Consider the following 20802-nt stretch of genomic DNA (forward strand, 5'->3'; position numbering starts at 1 on the left):
TTAGGTTTAACTGGATCGTTTTAACAATTGTGAGGTCAATCAGCTTCTGAAATTATTAATTTAATCCATTTTCTATCAATAGGTTTTAAAAATATTATCCATAAACTTTCACAAGTCTGTCCAAAACTACTGGAGGTTTCTTGTGAGAGCTTGCTAAGTGTGACTTTTTCTTTCCTTTGCCTCGTCCCTTCCCCTCTCCACTAAAAAAACCCCAAACAATTATATTTCTCCAGTCACCAAAAAGCCAGCTGAGAGAGTAAGAGGATAATAACAATCTTACTTGAAGGGATGAAGATGGCTCTTGAGTTTCTCTTGGGCCTTTACCCCTTTCTCTTTGTTGTAATAGCTACAGAAATATTATTAGGAATTATCAAGTCATGAAACCATTTTCAACACAAAACCAAATCAGAAACATGCCATCTTTGACATTTTCTTAAGGAATTACACAGAATGACTTATAATTTTCACTTCATTTAAAGAAACTATATATGTGTGTGAGTGATCCTATGCTAGATTATAGCAAAACCACAGCTGGGTTCAAATATGTCAGTAGAATACAAACATATTTAATTGCAAAATTTTAACATTCATCTTCTTTTGATTCACAGTATCTTCTACTCTTAAAATGGATCTAACTAAAATGAGTACCTACAGTGGTTATAACTATCAATAAAGCTTATATTCTTTCTTTTCCATCTCAAAAAGCTTGGAAAATATGTAAGCCTTAGCAAGCATTGCAGCTTTCAGTGTTGAATGCCATCTCTCTTACCTCTGTTTACTACAATCACATTCATCCGGTTTTCTTCTTTTTAGGTGTCCTCTAACTTCCCTCAAATTCTTAATTTTGTCTTGGAGAGCTTCAATCTGCAGAGAGTATTTCCAAGTCCTAATTATTCTTTGAAAAGGTAGCAGGTCAATGACTTCACTCAGATTTTAAGATACTTCTTACCTCCTTATCAATGTAAGCCTTGTGGTCCTTCCAGGCTCTGGCAGATTGGTACAGCTCCCTCTCACAGTGAATAGTGTCATTTGGAAGAATAAAGCATCTGTAGACATGAGTTTAACAAATAGGAAAAAGGTCAGTGGTTTCCCAATTGCCTACCCATTTCTCTGCTTTCTTCTAACATTCCAAATCAATTCTTTGTTATACTCTATTAAGAAATAAATAAAGTCTACAGGATCTTCTCATGTTGACTTAATAATATCAATAGTTGCTTCAATCTGTTTTCTCTGCAAAATGATCATAAAAAAATCCTCGTCCATGACAGGTGCTCTGGGCCTGCTAATCAAAAATACAATGGCAATGTCATCTTGAAAAATCTTAATCCAATCAGAAATGAAATTGAAACTGAAATAAAACTCTGTTCAGAATTTAAAGCCTCTGGTTAACCAAATGTGCCATTTCTTATTTAACCACCAGCTGCTGAGAAACATATTCCTCTTGCCAGATAAATATGTGCCATCTTCCAAGTATGCAAAACAGTCAGGAACGGAACATAGTGGACTAAAGACCAATATAATCAATAAAGATCAATAAGAATGAAAGTTAGAACAAAGAGTTCAAATAAGTGGTTAAAAAAAGCCAACAGGACACTCTGTTGCGGGGCAATGGCAAAAAAAAAATCATACTAGTGTTTGAAAAAACAGCTCTACCAAGAAAAAAAATAGCACATGGGAGGCCAAGGAAGTGGACTGGGATAGAAAATCCAGCAGACTACAGGCTGGGCTTTCAAAGTCTCCATGTTGACAAAAAGAAATTCCTTAATTATGGAAATATTCCAATTTTATAGACACAACCTCTCTAGGGTCCTGCTTCACCAGAACCTTTCTTTTAATTTTTGAGAAGAATAGCAGAAAGGAAGATTTAGATGTTTATCTCTTCCCATGTTATCCCATTAGGTTTTTTTCTTCACTCAAAGAATTCTGAAAGCAATACTGTACTCAGTAAAAATCAAAACACTTTATGGAGAAATAATAACTTTTCCAGAAAGCTATTTAAGGCTATATTAATGCCATGGTTGAAAATTATCAATGTAAAAAATGGATAATTTCTACTTATTCAAAATTAACTTTTATGTTTTCCTTGATGTTTAAAAAAAAAAAGAAAATAAAAGAGAGAAATGCTATTTACATTTTAAACACAATAAAAAGGACAAAATAGAAGACTTTTGTTGCCTGCATCTGCCTGGCTCTTCAGATCAATCATATTAGCTTTTTTAAACTGAAAAATATTTTGAGATTTTAGCCTTTTCATTCAGACTTAGTGTAGGGCTAAAAATTGATATGTAAGCATCTTCCAGGATGGAAAAATGATTGCAGGTCTCTTCAGGGATAAACAGGTCTAATGTATCTTAGCTGACGTTAGTGGCTGCTAACAACTAAGCATTAAGAAAGATGATGTAACTGATCTAAACTGTCCTCATTTAGAGTTGGATTTCAGTCGTCTCAAATTTAGGCCTCTATGCTAAACCGGTACCCTAGACTTCATAAAGAACAGCAGGAGTGTCAGCTTCACATGGTGATTAATCCATCATAAGATGCATGTTTCTATATGGGGGATGAATCTCTCTCTGGAGATGCCTACTCCCCCTCAGAAAAAAAATATGAACTAGATGCCTCCCTGTAAATACACATAGTAAAGTTAAATTATTCTATCTACTAACAAATACAACTCGGGTTTATCTAAAATCTACAATACTTTTGAGTTCTTAAATATTATAACTATAAAATCATAAAAAATGGAGATAATACAATTAGAAAATGAAGAAGATTTCATTTTAAGAAAAAAACCACAGAAAAAGCAATTGTACTTGTGCGTCACTCTGACAGAGTTGGGTTGACCTATAGCGTCAGTGCCATCAGCGATCATCGTGTCACCAGGAGCACCATTGATTTCCTCTGCTTCTTCCTCATTTTCAGTATTGTGACGCTTGGTGATACTTTTGGTCTTTAAGACCTGTAGTTCTTCCTCTTCCAGATTTATGTCATATATTTCACCTTCAAATTCCACAGACAAGGACCGGGTTTGGCGAGTGTGAACAAATCGGGGTTTGTATTCTGAAGCAGAAGAAAGAAACATTCCCAGTTGCATATACGTACCTACATGACTCATGCCATGAACAAAAACCATATTGTAAAGAGCAAGAATGCTGTTCAGTAAAACTAGCTTATTTTTTCCTGTGGCTTTAGAGAAACTTACTTCATGATTTTTTGATACATCGGGGCCCACACTTTCATGAGTAACGTGAAATTTCAATTGCTTTAAGGTTTGCATTTCATGCTAGTCTGACCTTATGCCACAGTTAGTATCTATATCTCCAAATAAAATCAGTGTCTCAGAAATCAGATATCTTGAAAGAGACACTCAAAAAATCAGAGACCACAGGATTAGAAACTACTTTACAAAATAAAACCACTCAATACTGTGAAACAAAGTCACCACCTGTAAATTGTCTTGTGACATAAGTTTGACTTATGCTTTAGAATAAAAATGACTTTTTAAAAGGATAACACCTTTTCTTTTTTAAAGGTGGCATTAAAAGGGCAAGAATCCATCATATATCAATGTATATGTATCTATATATACTTCAACACACACATAATCTGTATTTATGTGCACCAAAAACTTGCTGCATTGTAGAGATACAGTGAGATTTATTGTGTCACTTTTAACCATTGAAAACTCTGAACTTAGTAAGGTTACATCTCTTTTAGGTACTGTATATATGAGTCAGATTAACTAAGACAATTAACTCTTTGATGGTTTTTAATGTTCTGTACAAGAATACCCCTATTTGGGCTCAGGAAGACCTTACACTTTTTACTTCTTTTGTTAAATGCACTTGTCCCAAATGAAGCTGTTAAAACCCACAGTCAATACCACACCAAAGCATGTTCTGTCTAGCAAAACCATACACACACAGAGTCCTAGAAATACATAATTCAACTTGAAAAAATCACTTGTAGGGCATTTCCATTTGTTACATCTATGCTGAGCACACCTTTGTCACCTAACAGTTAAATAATAATTCACGCAGCGGAAGAAAATGGGAGCTGTAAGAAAGTACTGCCTTTGGCCGGTAGCATCAGTTCCACTGCAGGTTTTATGTTAATGTATTTGAGGGACTCACATTGAACCTTCTTCAAGAATCTTTTAGAAGTGCAGACAGTGAGCCTCATTCAACTCTTCATTCAAACCACCCTGTCCTAAACTGTTTCAGCAGTTGCCTGCCAGGTGAAAAAGGGCTTCCCAGTCAAGTCAATGAAGACATTCATCTTCCTGAAGAGAAAACCCCTAGTTTCAAAGCATCTTTCTGATTTATAACCATATTACTCTCTAATAAAATAATGCAGAAAGATTCATAGGGTCAGATGGGACGGTTTCTGGCATTTTAACAGCCTCTGATAATACTACTTATTAATCAAGTGACTGAAAGAGTGGAATATATAAGCATCTTATCCAAGCATCATCTAAAAACTGATGCCTGAACTAGTCATGTCCTTAACAATGTCTCATCATCATGAGTCTTTCCCTGCTCTACTCAGAGGAGTGCTAAGGCAGATTTGGAGGAGGAGGAAGAGGGAAAAGGTGTAAGAATGTTGTAAAGGAGAAAAGCATAAGAAACAGACTTTTTCTGATGTGTCCTTCAGATGTCTTCCAGCTTTTCCCCACTTTCTCTCCTCAAGCCACTTCCCCCAGTCGCAATCCCCTTTCAGCCCTTGCTGGTGCCCCAGCAACACCATCTCTGTTCAAGGTACATGGCAGGTATTTCCCCTTGAACATATCACTTGGGGGAACATTCCCCAGTCTGAGAATCACCCTGGCACTCTGTGACATTTTCAGCTGTGACTTTTCAGCAGAGGCCTGCCTGTACACACTGTGAAGTTCTTTAGATCACACTAAACAAATGGAAGAAATTTAAGGAGCATTTAGTCTGAACAATGAGACAACTCAAGAGAGACAATATTGTGGTTGAATATACAAAGAATACCGGGGATTTTTGTTCACATCCAGAGTGGGGGAGGCTTTAGATCAGGAAATATTTTGAATTATATTGACATTATTTTCTTATTTTGTAGACATCTGTGCAGCATCTTCTAACTTTTGAGTTTCTCATGTGACTTCACCATCTTCCTGTTTTAAAGACCATCTTTATTTCATTCCCCTAGTATTCTAGATGGAGAGTGGGAGGATAAAGCCTACTCTTGAGCAAAGCCTGAAATCTGGGTCTGCTTGTATTACTATAGCTACAGAACCTCACTTCCATCACCGGGCAGATAGAAGAAAATAACTTGTTCCATTTAAAATAACGGCTTCTTTAAACAGGCTTCTTTTGTAGAGGTCATTAGCAGAAACAAATCCAAGTACTGCTGGTTCTAAACCTCTCTTGTACATTCCCTTCAGCCCACGCTCCACTAGAGGACACTGCAATCTCACTCGTGTCCCTGCGGGGATGCCGGTACTGACTCGCCGGGAAGTCCCAGCCGAGCAGCATTTCAGTCACAGCGCTGCAGTGCCTCATGTAAAAGATGGCTTTGCGATATCACCAAACGGCATGTGAATTCAGTGTTAACGATGCAAGAAAACACTTGCGTTGGCCATTTTAGCAAACAGCGGCACGGATTGATCCGCAGATGCCACCGGGCTGTCACGTCCGAGCAGCGCGATAGGTGGCACCAGAGCATCGTCATCACCGCCACCGTCACCGTCACCACCACCAGCCTAAAGATTGTTCCTCACTGTGATCCAAAGGATAAATATTGCTGTTATTATTATTGCTATTACAGAGGCAATTATGTAGAACCCGACTGCCAATTACAGTTGTATTCATCAGACACGGTGGTGAAAGCAAGAGAACACTGGTAAGCCAACCCTCTGCTGGCCGTTTCCCCCCTCCTCTTTGCTGCAGAGTTCAAGAGATCAGCTAACACTTACTTTGTGCATTAGGGTTTCTCAAGGACTGTCTTTGATTTTTTCTTTGGGTCCTGCTGTTTCGGTAATCAGTGTCTCCACAGTTGCAGTCTTTACCGCTGTATCCCCGGGAGTGTATGCTGCGGGTCCTTTTTCTGATGGCAAGTATGTCACTAGATACTTTACACTTGTGAATTCGAAGTTTGCCAGAAGCATCCTCTGTGCACTGCCACTTCTGTGAGAGAGAGAAATGAAGATGAATTCCCAGCAGCCTTCCAAAGCCCTGCTACTTTCAGGTGGATTGTCAAATAATCACGCAAATTTCTCTAAAAATTAAGCAGTCTCTTAAGTAACAAACTGAGAAGGGAAACATTTTAGGGACTAAATTCACTCACATTCTTCTCAACATCTCTCTCATGCTAGGCAAATATAAGCTTGAATGAAATCACTGCAAATCTGCATAAAAAAACCCAACCCAGCCAAAAAAGATATATAAATCAAGAGTATCTAGACTAAACACATCCCTGAAAGGAGCAAGTAAAAAGTCTTAATTTACTGAGCCACAGAGTACAGCTGTCAGGGCTGTTTTCACCAACTCTTTTTTTTTCTTTGAAAAAACAAACTTTTTTTCTTTGTTCTGTGACTTGGAATTTCTAACATGATTCCACGGAAAATAAAAAAATCCCCACAAATGAAGAACTAGTTCAGTTGTAGGGTTCCTTGGAAAGAGAAGGACAAGTTGTGGATATGATTTATAGAAAAATACATAAATCACTAACAACATGTAATTTATTTCCTTACTAGTGGCCAGAGGTAAGACCTGCACCCTAAGACATGGCCCTGCAAACCATGCCACTCAGACCTGCAAACATTGTTGTCTCTACATTTTACATGACAAGGGAGAAGCCTGAAAGCTCAATACATCCAGCCAGCCTCCCTACACCCAGCAGGTGCAAGGGAGGGGAAGAACCTTAGGACAGTAAACAAATAAATTCACTTGGATAAACTCCTTTGGATACCTAAGTCCTGAGATTTGTATCAGACTTGGCAGAAAAAGGTGCAGTCTGGAAGGAGTACCTGTAAAAGGCATTGTACACATGCTGAATATCAGAACAAGTGCGGGAGAATGAGAGGAAACAGAGTTTTTTCCAGCTTGTCTGCACAATATCTGTCTGACTTGATTATCAACATCACTGAACCAGATGGAAGATTCCAGGTGGATTTTTCCAGTGGATCCCACTATCTTCACTTTTCAAATTAAAAAGAAAGTGGGACTTTTTCCTTTCCACACCAAATTGTCTTAAAAATGCTAAATGTTTTTTTTTAAAAATATGGGTAGGTGCTGACAGATCAGAACTCCTTTGCCCATGCCCAAAGCTTGATTTATATGGCACTTGTAACACCCTACACAAGCTAAGAAGCCTGTGAAGATTTTAAGTCAGTTGTAGTCTGATTAACAATAGGGACAACTAGAAATAGCTATGTTTATTTATAATTTTAATACAACTATAAATGACTGTTATGCGGTGAGTTTTGTTTACTTGTGCATCTAAAACCACAATGACCAGAGTTTGCATACAAAGTAATTAAGTTTGGCTGGATAGTGTAGAGAACAAAACTCAATAATGTTATTGATAAACGGGACCTTTTAGTTGCAGTTTCAGCTAAGTTTCCCTATAATGTGTCCTTTTTTGGTTCCTATGACTGAATAGTGTATCTTTCTCTTGGCTCATTAATAATAGCAAGACACCTAGATGCTGGTCCTAATGGACTCCCCAATTTTTGAAATGGACGCTAATATCAGAGCAAGTGTCTTCCATTAACTAATGGCTGCTCTGGATTGTTTTGGGGGTGCTGTCAAGCTGACTGAAGAGTGAAGAAAGAAAACTAAGCCTCAGGTAGATTTGCTGACCTGATAACCTGAGAAATCAGCTGATGTGGCTCTGAACCACAGGGCCGTGAGAGCATTCTTTGGCCTAACACTTGGGCTGAGCTAAAAGATGGATCCCATTCTCAGCGACCTTGCCTGCGGATTGGTGTGACTCTGATCCCAGAACTGTAAACCATGTGTTTAAACCACTGTAAGCCATAGACTTGCACAGGTCTTATGGTTGCCTGAGAAATTACACTTGTGCCCAGACTTTCAGTGTAAACATACACCTACAAGTGACAAGGTGACTTTCTACAAGTAAAGGGGTCCAAGAGCTATAACGCTTTGCAAGATTTTATTCTGCAATAGCATGTGGACTGTTCCTACTGCAGCAAGAGAAGATTGTTACAGGATAAGAACTAGCTGCACCACTATATTTCCTGTGTTTATTTGGTACATGTTACATTTATAAACATATGACACTAATTTTTAATGAGTCTCAAAAGGACCATTTTAAAGTAAAATAAGTATTCTCTTTGTCTAACATTAATTATAGCAAGAGGTTCCAGGAGTGTCTTCAATAGTCATTTAGATAATTTTTAATAGTATTATGACTAACATTGAAACAAGACTCTCTGTGTCTAGTACAAGCCAATAATAGTTCTCTATTTAAAACAGGGATTAAATGTGATTCAGTTCCTCTTTTTTTTTTTGACTTTTACTTTAAAAAGTGTTATTATAAAGATGCTTCAGAGTTCTAAGATGGAATTTTTAGACTAACTTTCCTGAATCCCTGCCCATGCCAGTGTAATTGGGCACTGAGCAGGCATTATGCAGTAAGTCCTAATGGTCCTTCTGCTCGTCTTTAGATCTATAAAATGCATTAATGCACATAAAAGAAGATTCTGACTGATGCACTGCCCCTTTCCCTCCCCCGTTTCCTACCTTTCTTCCTGCTATGAATAGCTAACGATTCTTTGAAATCCAGGACTATTAGATTTGTGTTTTGGGTCCCCATTTCTCCATCAATTAAAAAACTTTGGCACATACACAAACTAAATATGTCTTCATTGAATTTTAATTTGTTTTCTTATTTTCCCCATGTTTATCTTCCTTCTCATGGTGCTGTTTCACAAGACACCTAAGCTGATCTAACAATTCACTGTTGCCATAGGAATACGGGATAGTTCTAGCTTCTGGCTGCATGCTGATTTAGGAACCCCTGCACTGATTTATCCTCTCCTCAGTAGGAGAAAAGAGGACTAACTCAGAATTAAAAAAACAAAACTAATAGTAGAGAAAAAGCAGGACCCTACCATTTGGCTGCAACAAGCTGTTATATCATTTCAGTCATGTTGTGAAACTCAACCTGTGTCAGCCTTTTTCCCTGTCATTGACTCATCCTTTCCTTCTTTCATCTCATTTCATCACCTACCCTCCAGCAGCTATTTCTCTCTCACCTCAGCTCCTCACCTCCAGTTTTCCTTCTGCCTCAATTTAACTTCAGAGGGGAAGCAAACGTGGAAGGAGATCCTTAATACCCCCACACCAACAAAGTTCTGAAAACCCCCACCTAAAAGCTGGTGGAACTATCCTGCTGTGAGGGGTTTTGCTGGTTTACAGCCACTCCTAACTAAGCAGGGTCTGTTCTGCACACGTGCTTGGGGCCCTGGCTGGCTCTGCCTGTGCTGGCTGATGGCTCTTCCCAGAGTCCTCCCTGACCCTGGCAGCAAATTGCAGAGGCAGCTTGGGAGAGGTAAAGGCAAAAAAGGAAAGAGCATCCTATGAGAGGCTGCTAAAGACTTTGGGAGTGCCTAGTTTGGGGAAAAAGAGGCTGAGGGGTGACCTTGTTACTCTCTACAGCTTCCTGATGAGGGGAAGTGGAGACAGAGGTGCTGATCTCCCTGGGAGCCAGTGATAGGACACATGGGAATGGTTCAAAACTGCACCAGGAGAGGTTCAGACTTGATGTTAGGAAGTATTTCTTTATCAAGAGAGTGGTCAAACACTGGAACAGTCTCCTAAGGAGGTGGTCAATGTCCCAAGCCTGCCAGTGTTTAAGAGTCATTTAGACAATGCCCTTAATAACATGCTTTAACTTCTGGTCAACCCTGAAGTGGTCAGGCAATTAGACTGAATGATCATTGTAGGTCCCTTTCAACTGAACTATTATTCTGTTCTATTCTATTCTATTCTATTCTATTCTATTCTATTCTATTCTATTCTATTCTATTCTATTCTATTCTATTCTATTCTATTCTATTCTATTCATCATTCAGAAGCTCGAGCTGCTTTAATCTCTGCCAAACCTGAAGTTTAAACACATAAGTACATGTGCCTGCTCCTCGGTAGGGAGGCAAGCACCAGAGTGCAGCAGGACTGCTGCCAGAGCTTTTCCTTGGATGATGTCATTGGCATGATGCATTTTCTTCTGGGGGTAGAAGTTTGCCCTTACAAAGTCATTTCAAAGGCAAAGGGGAGCAAATGGGCTGGTTAAAAGGGTATTGTTTGTACTTGGTGGCTTTGCTTTGTGTTGCTACTGGCACTGCTCCAGTTGCATTTAGAGCTACATGAGCAAGACAATGGCAAATGACTTCATAACTACTTTGGGTCTCAATTTCCTGGTATTAATCAGTTTGTGCCACAAGCCTTAAAATGTAGTAAGTCTATTTCATTACTGAATATAATTAAGGTATAAAAATATACATTCAGCATGAATCATTGTGATGTGCTGCACGGTGAATATCTACTTAAGCAGGATTTCAAATCAACTTTGTTTAGTTAATAGACTGTGACAGCTTTGAGAGAGTTGCTGCCCCCTTACATAGAGGGGAAATTAATTAGACAATTCATGAAAGGTGTCTTAACAATAGGCAAGCTAAGGGTTTCTATGAAACATAATTACCCTGTGTTTGCAGTAGACACTTCAGTGTTAAATATCTTGTCAGATTTTATCACAAAACTATGAAACTCTGAAAAACATGCAACTGGAACTATAACAGAGCGACAATATTTTTACAGGTGCTTTTTAATTTTCGTAATATGACTGACTATTCCTCAGCGTAGGGAATGTTAAGATAAGGCATGAAAAGGAAGACTTCATGAATTTAAACATGTCCTCAAGATCTCATTTCCCTTTTTCCCTGTTTCGAAAGGTATGATCTAAATTTGAAAACAGTTTAGATGAAGATACCACCATGGGCTGTGTATGTGTGTACCATTTTTCTCTATTAGCAGTAACCAGGTCTGAGTGAGTGTCAGGGCAGCTGATGTGATAATACTAGTAAGGGAGTCTGGTTTAGGGCTGTGCTACTGCAGTAAGAACTGAGTCCTAGTTTTACTTTCTCTGTGCCATTCAAACAGGCCATGTCACAGAGCACACTGAAAAGTGCTCTGTAATTAGTTTGCTATGGTAAATAGCACAGAGCAGCAGCAGTTTATTTCTGCTGAACTGGACCTGAATACTGAGAAATGTTTATGGGCTAAGGCTATGTCCTCCAGGCATTCCCGCAGAGCAGTCATGAACCCTGGTCCTGACCGAGGCTCCTAAATGCTCCTGGAAATATTAATCTGTGTTGTTACATCTCAGCAGTATTTGAACATTGCACATGAGTGCAGCTGTTTAACAGGGATGGTGTGCCAGGTTCGCTCAGGGAATTTGGAATTGTTGCATTTTTGTGGAACAAAAATCTTCTCCTTCATTTTAGAACTGTGTTGACATTGCCCATAAGGGCAGATCCCAATTTTTGCATCACTCCCTCATAACTGGACCACCTTCTATTGAATCATGCACAGCTCCAGAGTCTACTGACGTGAATATATTCAAAGATGGTTATTTATATACAGCCTTACCCCGCTGAGAAAGTGTTCCTAAAAGTGCAATGGTCAGTAGTTCAACAGATAGGGAAGCAATTTGTCCTGTAGGAACTGATGTAATATAGGGGGAAATGCATAACAGACTTTAGAAATACATTCAATTAAATGCACAGGGACAGAACTGGAGGAAAAAAAGAATGAAGAAATTAATCACTGCGTAACAGAAATAACTATATGAAAATTGCCAGTTTTGAGCTACTTCACAGCTTTTAAGCAATGAAGAAATAGAAATCAGCCTAGGAAATGTACAGACTGCATAATTTTGCATTCTTGACGTATAGACAAGATTGATTTTAAGTGTCACAGTTATAGCAGTTCTCCAGTTTATAAAAAATGCATGTACTGCATCGTCAGCTCTGGAAGTGTAGGACTTAAGTCAGGACATCAAACATTTCACCTCCATAGCATTCTCTACCAAATCTATTAGCTTGTCCATAGTTACAACTCAGCATCAACAGACTTCTGCTATTATCCAGTAAACATCCATTCTCAGGTGCAAATAGGAGCCAATGAAAAGGATAAATTTAGTTATTAATAGCAATACTGATAATAATGTTACTATTGGGTCATATATATTTAATTTGCAGAGGATCTAGTTTACACTATATTTCACTGGATACTTTAAAATGGAAACTCCTCAAAAATAGAACCTGAAAGGAGTACTACAGAAAGTGCTAAAAATGATTCTTGCATAATCTGTGCTTTCTGTCTAAACATTTTTGGTACATAAAATTGCTTTTTAAGGTGCCATTCTACCAAAAAGTCTTTCTGGTAGACAAGATTGATAAGATGGTGGTAAAAATGCTGAACATAGCCGTGCATTGAAAGAGATGAAACCAGCAAAACCAGTGATCTTCCCAGACTGGAATATATCTGGATTTTATCTAAAGTAGAGCTGGTACTTCAGATTAAAAATTGCTTAAATTTGAAGAACTGTCAAATCTGAAAAGAGCTGTCCTCTGTTTAATAGGAAACTTAAATATTTAGGCTGAAATGTGAAATATTTAGGCTGAAATATGAAATACCATGCTTTGAAGGATTATTTGTAGAGATAAAGGAACTTATCTTCATATTTGGTTTTAACCATAAACAGAGTGGTATTTTAATAAGGGATATCATAATTTCTGGAAATTCCTGTGAATTCTTGAGCAACTAAATTGCAGGCTTGTTTCTGTCAACTATGAGGGATGACTGCAGGGTCTAAAGCGAGCAATAGCTGCAAGAACTATTCACAAAAGCACTGAAATATGTGCTTAGTTTTAAGCACATGACTGGTCCCAAACACATGTGCTTCCAGTTAATTCTGTGTATAGATGCTCTGCTGAATTATGACTAAGAAAAGGTGGTATCAGTGGGCAGATGATGAAGAAGAACCAGCTTTGAATTGATGTTCTGGTAAAACAGGTTGATCACCAGTGCCTTTTGACTCCTTCAAGTCCGGAGGTTGTTCTGAAACCGGGAGGATCCATGAATGATATTTATATGCCATATCATAATTTTAGTTGGGTTTTAGTGGGTGCTTGGGGTCTGGCTGTCAGTGGCTGGCCAGCCATCTGACACTTCTGGCTGGCTCTTACCAGCTTATGTGTTTTTATTCATACTCCACAGCTGGTCATAAAGCTGACCTTTACAAATGTATGGTCTGTGATGTTTATTTTATGAGAACATAGATACTTGAGCCAAACCAGACTACAGCTAATAAGCCCCATTCTAATTTCCTTTACAGTATTATCTGTAAGCTGATTGATGGCAAGTGTTCTTTTAGTATTACAAATATATGTGCTTTCGACTGAATGCTGATATGATAATGTGATAAATATGAATATTAACAATAAAATTAAATTCTTATGCTAGATTTTTAAATAGCAAAGGATACATGAGAAATAAGAGGTATGTACAGATTATATAACATGCTCTTTGGATCAGAGCCAGAAGAATTTTGCACATTTACCACAGAGCTGATGCTTGGATTCAACAGCATGTCTCCAGTGACTACCTGTAAAGCCTTAAATAGCTGTAAAATACACTGAGACCTAATCTAACTAAAATTTCACTGTACGGTCTTCAGACGTATTCTCCAAACAGAACATTATGTCTTTAGGGCAGTTTCAGGATACATTTTCTCAGGAGGAAACACAATATTCTGCATCTCTAAAGCTAAAGTGCATGAAAAAATAGCACAAGGTAGGTTAGCGGCTACGGCATGTCTAGCTCAGTTTGAGTTCATGGGCATGCATGTGTACAAACACGGGCAGCATGATGCATTTTTCCATTCTGCCCACTCTCAGTGCACATTGGAGCTGGCAACAGACCACAGATCTTTACAAGTTTCAGACCTTTGCTGTTCACAACCTGACAGGTAGTTCCAAGCAGATGGTAGGAGATCTATGCCCATAAAATAAACAGACCTGTGTCTGGGTTTGACTGCTGAGTCATCCAACCTAAGAGCTGAAATTTTAAACACAAAGCTTCACAGTCGTCATTTTGGGATGGTGGCTTTTTTTTTTTTTTTTTTTTTTCCCCTGAAAAGATTGTGGTTTGTGTAATATTTGTAAGAGGATAAAAACGCATGTTTGGTTATGGGTTTGATATTGATTATAAATAATATATTGAACAGTACACTGGAGACACCCAGCCTATCAGTCAACAGACCTCAAAAGGTAACTGCTATCTGGGAAACAGAGTTAAGGCCCAGAAGTCTAAATTATGCCTCAGGAAAATTCCTATGACTCAGACTGGTAGAGAGAAAAAGAATAAATACTTATGAATTAACTCAACTTATTAATTACACGTTTAGGTAAGGGAAGAAAGAAAGAAAAAGTATAAATGAAAACACAGTTAACATGCTTTTATTTGATATTTGCTAAGTATCCAGAAGAATTTCATGGGTGAGAAGATGGAGTCAGTTCAACAAAAATAACCTGCCAGAGGATTTAAGAGCAGCTTGCCTCTAAAACCTGCTGAACTAACATATATTCTCATCTTAGGTTATTTCAGTGGAAATCTGAGAAGAGATTTGTGTGATGATAAGGTTGCATTAATTTAGAGAAACATTTGATCACATGCTACTATTTCTGTTCTATTGCAAATTAACAAAGTTTAAGTTCAAAGTTTGCACCAATTGTTTCCCATTTCGAAACAACAACAGGGGTAGCAATGCTGCAGATGAATAGATATTTCTATACTGTGTATCCTATTACAGAAGCTAGGAGGGGAAATACATATAAATGAAATATAAAAAAAGCCCCTGCAAACCATTTAAGTGCTAGAACCCATCAATAGTCACTACTAAACCAACTGGGCTCAATCAGGTGACCTCAGTAAGTTTCACCACATAAACTGGTGACAAATTTGGCATACAAACTACAAAGGAAACTTCCGTTCCCATCATAATTTCTTGAGCGCTCTCTGGGATGTGAAAGAGGGACCACAAAGGAAACTTCTACTCTGCCCCAAGCCCCAAAACTGAGCAGAGAGCCCACCCTGCTGCTGCTTCCTTTGCAGGGGGAGTGAACCTGGCCTGAGTGTGATGGGACCGACTGTGCTGTTGGTCAACAGCTGGGTCAGGGCGGGAGCTGAAATCTAGCCTGTATCCAAATACAATATGGGCAGGCGACTCATAACTCACAAGATGGACAAGATTAACAACACTTCCCAAGTTATGAAGCTGAGGAGGAGGAAGAAAGCATGAAATCCTCAAGTCCAGGTATTAAGCAAGCAAAAAAATAAGAGCATGTGCTATTGCTGGAAGGAACATGTGGAGCTCATTTAGTCCAACCTCCTCCTCAAAGTAGGAACTACAGTATTATGTTTTGAGAGTATCCCTAGATGGACCTTTCACAGCCTCTTTGGGCTCCAGTGCTTAATCACTCTTATGGTAACACTTTTTTCCACACACCTTGTCAGACTTTCCCTTGCTGCAACTTGCCTGTTGCTGATAGCCGTTTTGCTGTGCACCTCCAAGAAGTGCCTGGCTCTGTTTTCTCTCTAATTAGCCATTAGGTAGTTGAAGGAAGCAATTAGATTCCCCCTTTGTCTTCTGTTCTCCTGGCTAAACAAACCTCTGCCCCTCCTCAGTACTTCCTTCCCATCCCTGGGGTCCTCCAACTGACTTGCTCCAATTTACCAAAGTCCCTCTGTTAATGGAGGTCCCAGCCCAAATGCAGCACTCCAGCTGCAGCCCCCAAGCACCAAGGAGAGGCAAGTACTCCCTTCCCATGACCTGTTTTAGCTGTGCTCTTGTGAACGCAGCTCAGCAGGCGTTGTCCTCTCCTCCATGAGGGCTCGCTGCTGATCCAAGTTAATGACTGCCTGCGTATAACTCAAAAGTGAATGTATCCATGCAGTGGTGCACATCTCATTTCTGATGTGTTCTCAAGGAGGTGAGTGAACTTTTGGAAACTGTCCTCCCATAAAGGGCATTTTGAACAAAAAGCAAGGAGAGGGTGCTCTACAATGAAAGTGATGCAATCTGTCAATGGTGCTAAAAAATTTAAACTAAAAAAATCACAGTGAAAGTAGTTTAACTCAATTTTGTATATGCATTTTATAACTATTTTTTTAATGAATAAAAAAAAATTTTGAACCCCAAAGTCTTGATGATTTGCAGTTAAATGTAATCTATAATCTAAATTTTCCATCTCTTTTTGGTAAATAGTAATTTAGAACTTAAAGTATGGAATAATTATAGCAATTATGCAGTGGTTAAATATTTTCTTTTTTTTCCATTTTTTAGGTTTACTTACTTTTGGATAGACATTGAACATACATAGAAAAAAATTAAATTTTGAAACTTTTAATTAAAAAAAGTCTTTACTATGATAGATTCTTTATTTTTTCTTTTTTCTTTTTTTCTTTTTTTTATTTAGAGGTTACTTATTAAATAGAAAATAAGCTGAAGCAATTATTTCCCTGAGTACTACATCCTTCGAGATTTTGGAACTAGAAGGTAACAGAATCACAACTCATTTTAATATAAGAAAACCAAATTTTCTTCCTTTTCAACCTCCAATTGTGTTCTTCATTTCAAATGAACTAGATACTGATTAAAGTAAATTAAAATGAAGAACAAGCTCTAAATGTACTAGACAGTAATTGGTGTATTAATTCCCCAAATACTTGTTCTTAGTTCCAGACATTTAGCAGCAGACCAGTAATTTCAGTATTTAAAAATCTGTCAGCAGTCACTCATTCTGTGAAGGCGATTTTAATTTAAGGCAATTTTAACTGCAACTGATTAGGGTAAATGTAGGAAGTATTATAAACCATCATAATTAAAATGAATTTTTTTTATATGTATACACCTATGTAATTGAAATTAAAAATACTAATCTCAAAAGAGAAAACAAAGTTAAGACCTGCATAACAATATTTCCTCTTTCTCTCTTCCAAGAGGTGCAAAATGACTACGGCAAATCTGCTGGAGGAACTTCATATTAAACTATGATGCCTCATATTGCATATTGAAAACCATCTGGGCTAAAGTAAAATTATTTGGCCTATTAACTTTTAGTTTTCTTTAAGAACTTTTCTGCATGGAAAAAATCCAGCAGACACTTATTTCACACTGCAGTGCCTCACTGAAGTTCATGTTATTCCAGTGTTGCTCTTTAAATTCTCAGGGCTGGCACAGGAGTGAATGGGGCAGGAGAAATGGGTCCATACACCATGGGCTGAATGAGCCCAGGGGATGCGTTACCACTCCTTGTGATGCTCTGTCTGACGGGAGGTTTCTGTAGGCACATTTAACTCCAGCATCCCTGCAGGAAGCCTTTGGGATGTTAGAAGTATCAGGGACAACTTTGGTCTCTTTGTTTAAGAAAATGATTTATGTACACCAATACCTAGGCCTGAAAATTGGTTTTAAAAAGGTCAGTTCAACCCTGTCCTTCCTTCAGCCATGAGGGATGGCTGCTGAGCTCTGTGGAGCCAACACATCTTCTGTATTTAAAGGACCTCGATGGGAGTTTGTAGGTGGGAGAGCTGCTGTCAAACAAAACACCATTGCTCTTGTAAGCTCTTTGCTGACTCAAGGCCTTCCCCCTTCCCACTTTGATCAAACGGATTCACCATTATGGGATGGAAAGACAAGTCTACCACAGTGGGCTGGGAACAGGGCTGTGAGCAGTGTTTCCTACTGCTTCAGGTGTGATATCTGGTCAAGACACTTAACCTTTTCTATTCACATGTGGAAAAGTAAAGTTATTCCAAACCTGGATTTTGGCATAAGAGGTAATAAATATAAGAAATAATTGCAAAGAAAATATTTTGGTATTTTAAAACTAAACATTTTAGCGTCTAACAGTCTAAATGACTCCATTGATCTCCTTTAGATTTTTATAAAAATGTTCAGTTTTTCAAATTTAATCTCTGTTTACAATGGCAGTGTTTGAACTCCTGAAAACTTTGCCCTTGGGTGAGACTGTGATATTGTGTATATCCCTTCAAAAGTGGCTGCGTTTAAGGAGCATGTGTGAGGTGAGAGCTGTGGCAGAGGACATGAGCAAGGATGTGCCAGCCAAAACATATTCCAGTCCAATCAGGGATTAACTGAGATTTACTGTAATGTTACGCTCTAATGAACAAGAAGGGGAAAGGTAGGGATGGAACATTTCTCTAAGTGAGTGAGTTCTCCCCAGCACCATCCAGTTTGCTGTGCAGAGATCTACCTGCCCTGGGCGAAGCGCCATGGGTGGCTGCAGATGGAAGCAGAGCACAGCGAAGGCTTTATGCCCCCGTGCAAAACAGTTTACCAATATTTCAGTACTGGGCCTACGACTGGCTGCGGTGGTCTGAGCAAACATCTGAGGGAAAGGCGCAAATGTCTGCCTGGGACAAATCACCTCACACTCCTCCAGAGAGGTGTGTGGGGACAGGGATGGAGGGGGAGGACAGCAAGGCAGGCGTGAGCTGCTGCCTGGGGCCCCCAGCATGTGCCTGGTTGGAGGTGGTGCTTGTGAGAAGTCATACAGCACCCTGTTGCGTCTTCCCAGTAAATTCATCTTCATATGTTACCATGGGTATAGCATTAATTCAGAATGGTTTGAAGAGAATCTGGGGCCAGACTCACTTTTTCTTAATTTAGCTCCTTGCCTGTATACACATTACAGAGCTGTAGATGTAAACATACTAGTCAGGGGTGCAGTAACTGGTTTTATGAGCAGGCAACTAGACATTTGTGTCAGTCAGGCATTATACTGAGATCATTAAGGTTACAAGAAGGAAAAATAATGCTTGGGTATGAGTATCACTGTCTTAATCCTTACAGTGACCTTAAACAGCAAGTGTTTCTGAGAAGGGGTCCCTTCTATTAAAGGTGTTTCAATAAATAATGAAGCATGATGATTACCAAGTGTGTTGTCCAGTTGTTCATCCCAATAAACAAAATCATGTGTAACTGTAGGACTAACCACTTTGCTTCAGTAATTCTGAATCAATCCAGTGAGTGCAAACTTTTGCTGCTCAAAAAGGTTCTCTTGCTTATTCATATTTATCACTGACTTATCCTGCTTATTTAGCAATACACTGAAGCAAAGAAAAAGTAGTCATTTCATGTTATATTTGAGCATGGGAGTTTCACCATAAACCCTGTACTGAGACAGCAAACAAAGGACCAACCCACAAACTCCTTAAATTTGACTGTTTAGAGCAATTTGTGTCTCGTTTTCTTTGCTCTGAAGATATTCAGCAATGGTCTTCTAAATATCTTCCAAATGACATATTTTTCAAATTTTTTTGACACATAGTGAAAAATAGATATTTCCCTGGGGCACGTAAAAGACTGCAGTTTTTTGTGGCTTACCTGTCCTGGTTGTTCACAAGCTGTCTGGTATCTTGCTTGTTGGCATAATTCTTTTACTCTCTCATATTTTGGTAGTTGATTAGACTGCTGAGTGTTTTTGTTGGGCTCCTCCTTCTTGCGTAGAAATTTGCTTTAAAAAAAATAAAGTTGAATATTTTAGATACATTCTACTAAACTCTGGAGATTATGAATTTAACTGGAAAAGCAAAGCTACTTGAAGATTTAATGTTTTCTCAGGGAAAAAAAATCCTCACATTTCTGTTACTGACCTTCAATGTAGGTCATGTATTTAAAAAAAGGCCCAGGTGATTTGCTGGAAATTGCCCAAAGAGAAATAAGGCTTGCTGAAATACATTTAACTGATACAGTTCAGCACCATTCATACATAAATGTATGTTCTTTCACAAAGCAAAACACACTGAAGCAGTACTCTCCTGTCTGAAAAGCCCATCTGAAGACACTACAGGGCTTCCATACTCCTCCAGCACTAGTTTGGCTGTATCTTATATGTTATAATGTGTCTTATATGCACTGTTTTATACTACATCACACAAGATTTCCATAATCTGTAAAGCTCTAAAGTGCCACGAGGAAATTGCTGCAAAGTTTTTACCCAGAGAAAATTTTCACTGCAGTAACTGGCAATGTGAGAGGGTGTAGAAAGGTATCAGTAAAAGGAGGAGCAGTTATAGTCATAAATCTCATTTGCACATAAGTCTTTTGTTAGCTAGAACAAAAATGAAGAATGATTTTGATATATGATGGAAAATAAAAAATCATTTGATAAGAGGATTCTGCACAGCTGGATTTGAAACAGACATTTGGTGAGAAAATGAGTCATGATGACATAAGTGGGCACAAGTACAATGTTAGAGAAAGAGGAGGTACAGGCTAGGAGAGTCACCAGAAAAGTATGCTTTAAAATTTCTTCAGAGGTAGGGATTTGGGAGCACAGCAGCTTGCAAAGCCAGTGGTGGGAAACTAGGAAACACGTCAGGCCTGTAAGTTTGCTTCTGAAATTTATTACTTCTCTAACCATAAAAAGGAAGAGGAGGGAGCAGAAAGGAAAGCATGTACAAGAGAGTGTTCCCAGCAGACAGGCTCTCCCAAAACTCTCTCACCCCTAATAATTACCCTCTTTCCACCAGAAATGTGTCACGCCAAATTTTGGTCTTCTTGTTTGTTCGAAACCTGAAAGAAAAATAATAATATTTACTGCTGGCACCTATGTATAGCACTGCTAGTGTTAACAATTTATTTTTGAAAAAACACCTCTCCACTTATATATACCTTCAATTTTATAGATGTGCTATTTAAAAGACTCTTCAAATGTGAAAGTTGTGG

At 38.5% G+C, this 20802-nt stretch overlaps 1 protein-coding gene across 1 annotated transcript in view; it reads right to left on the reverse strand.

Annotated features, from left to right (window-relative positions):
- SULF1 (sulfatase 1) overlaps positions 1–20802 on the reverse strand; it is a 65527-nt gene that overhangs the window by 11627 nt on the left and 33098 nt on the right. Inside the window, exons 8-14 of the mRNA XM_074847227.1 lie at positions 20593–20649; positions 19459–19588; positions 5936–6146; positions 2811–3057; positions 950–1046; positions 770–864; positions 281–346 (exon numbers count right to left, since the gene is read on the reverse strand). Coding sequence (XP_074703328.1) covers positions 281–346; positions 770–864; positions 950–1046; positions 2811–3057; positions 5936–6146; positions 19459–19588; positions 20593–20649 — 903 coding nt within the window. The remainder of the gene's footprint in view (positions 1–280; positions 347–769; positions 865–949; positions 1047–2810; positions 3058–5935; positions 6147–19458; positions 19589–20592; positions 20650–20802) is intronic.

The sequence above is a fragment of the Strix aluco genome, chromosome 1 (genome assembly GCF_031877795.1).
Source record: "Strix aluco isolate bStrAlu1 chromosome 1, bStrAlu1.hap1, whole genome shotgun sequence".
NCBI lineage: Eukaryota > Metazoa > Chordata > Aves > Strigiformes > Strigidae > Strix > Strix aluco.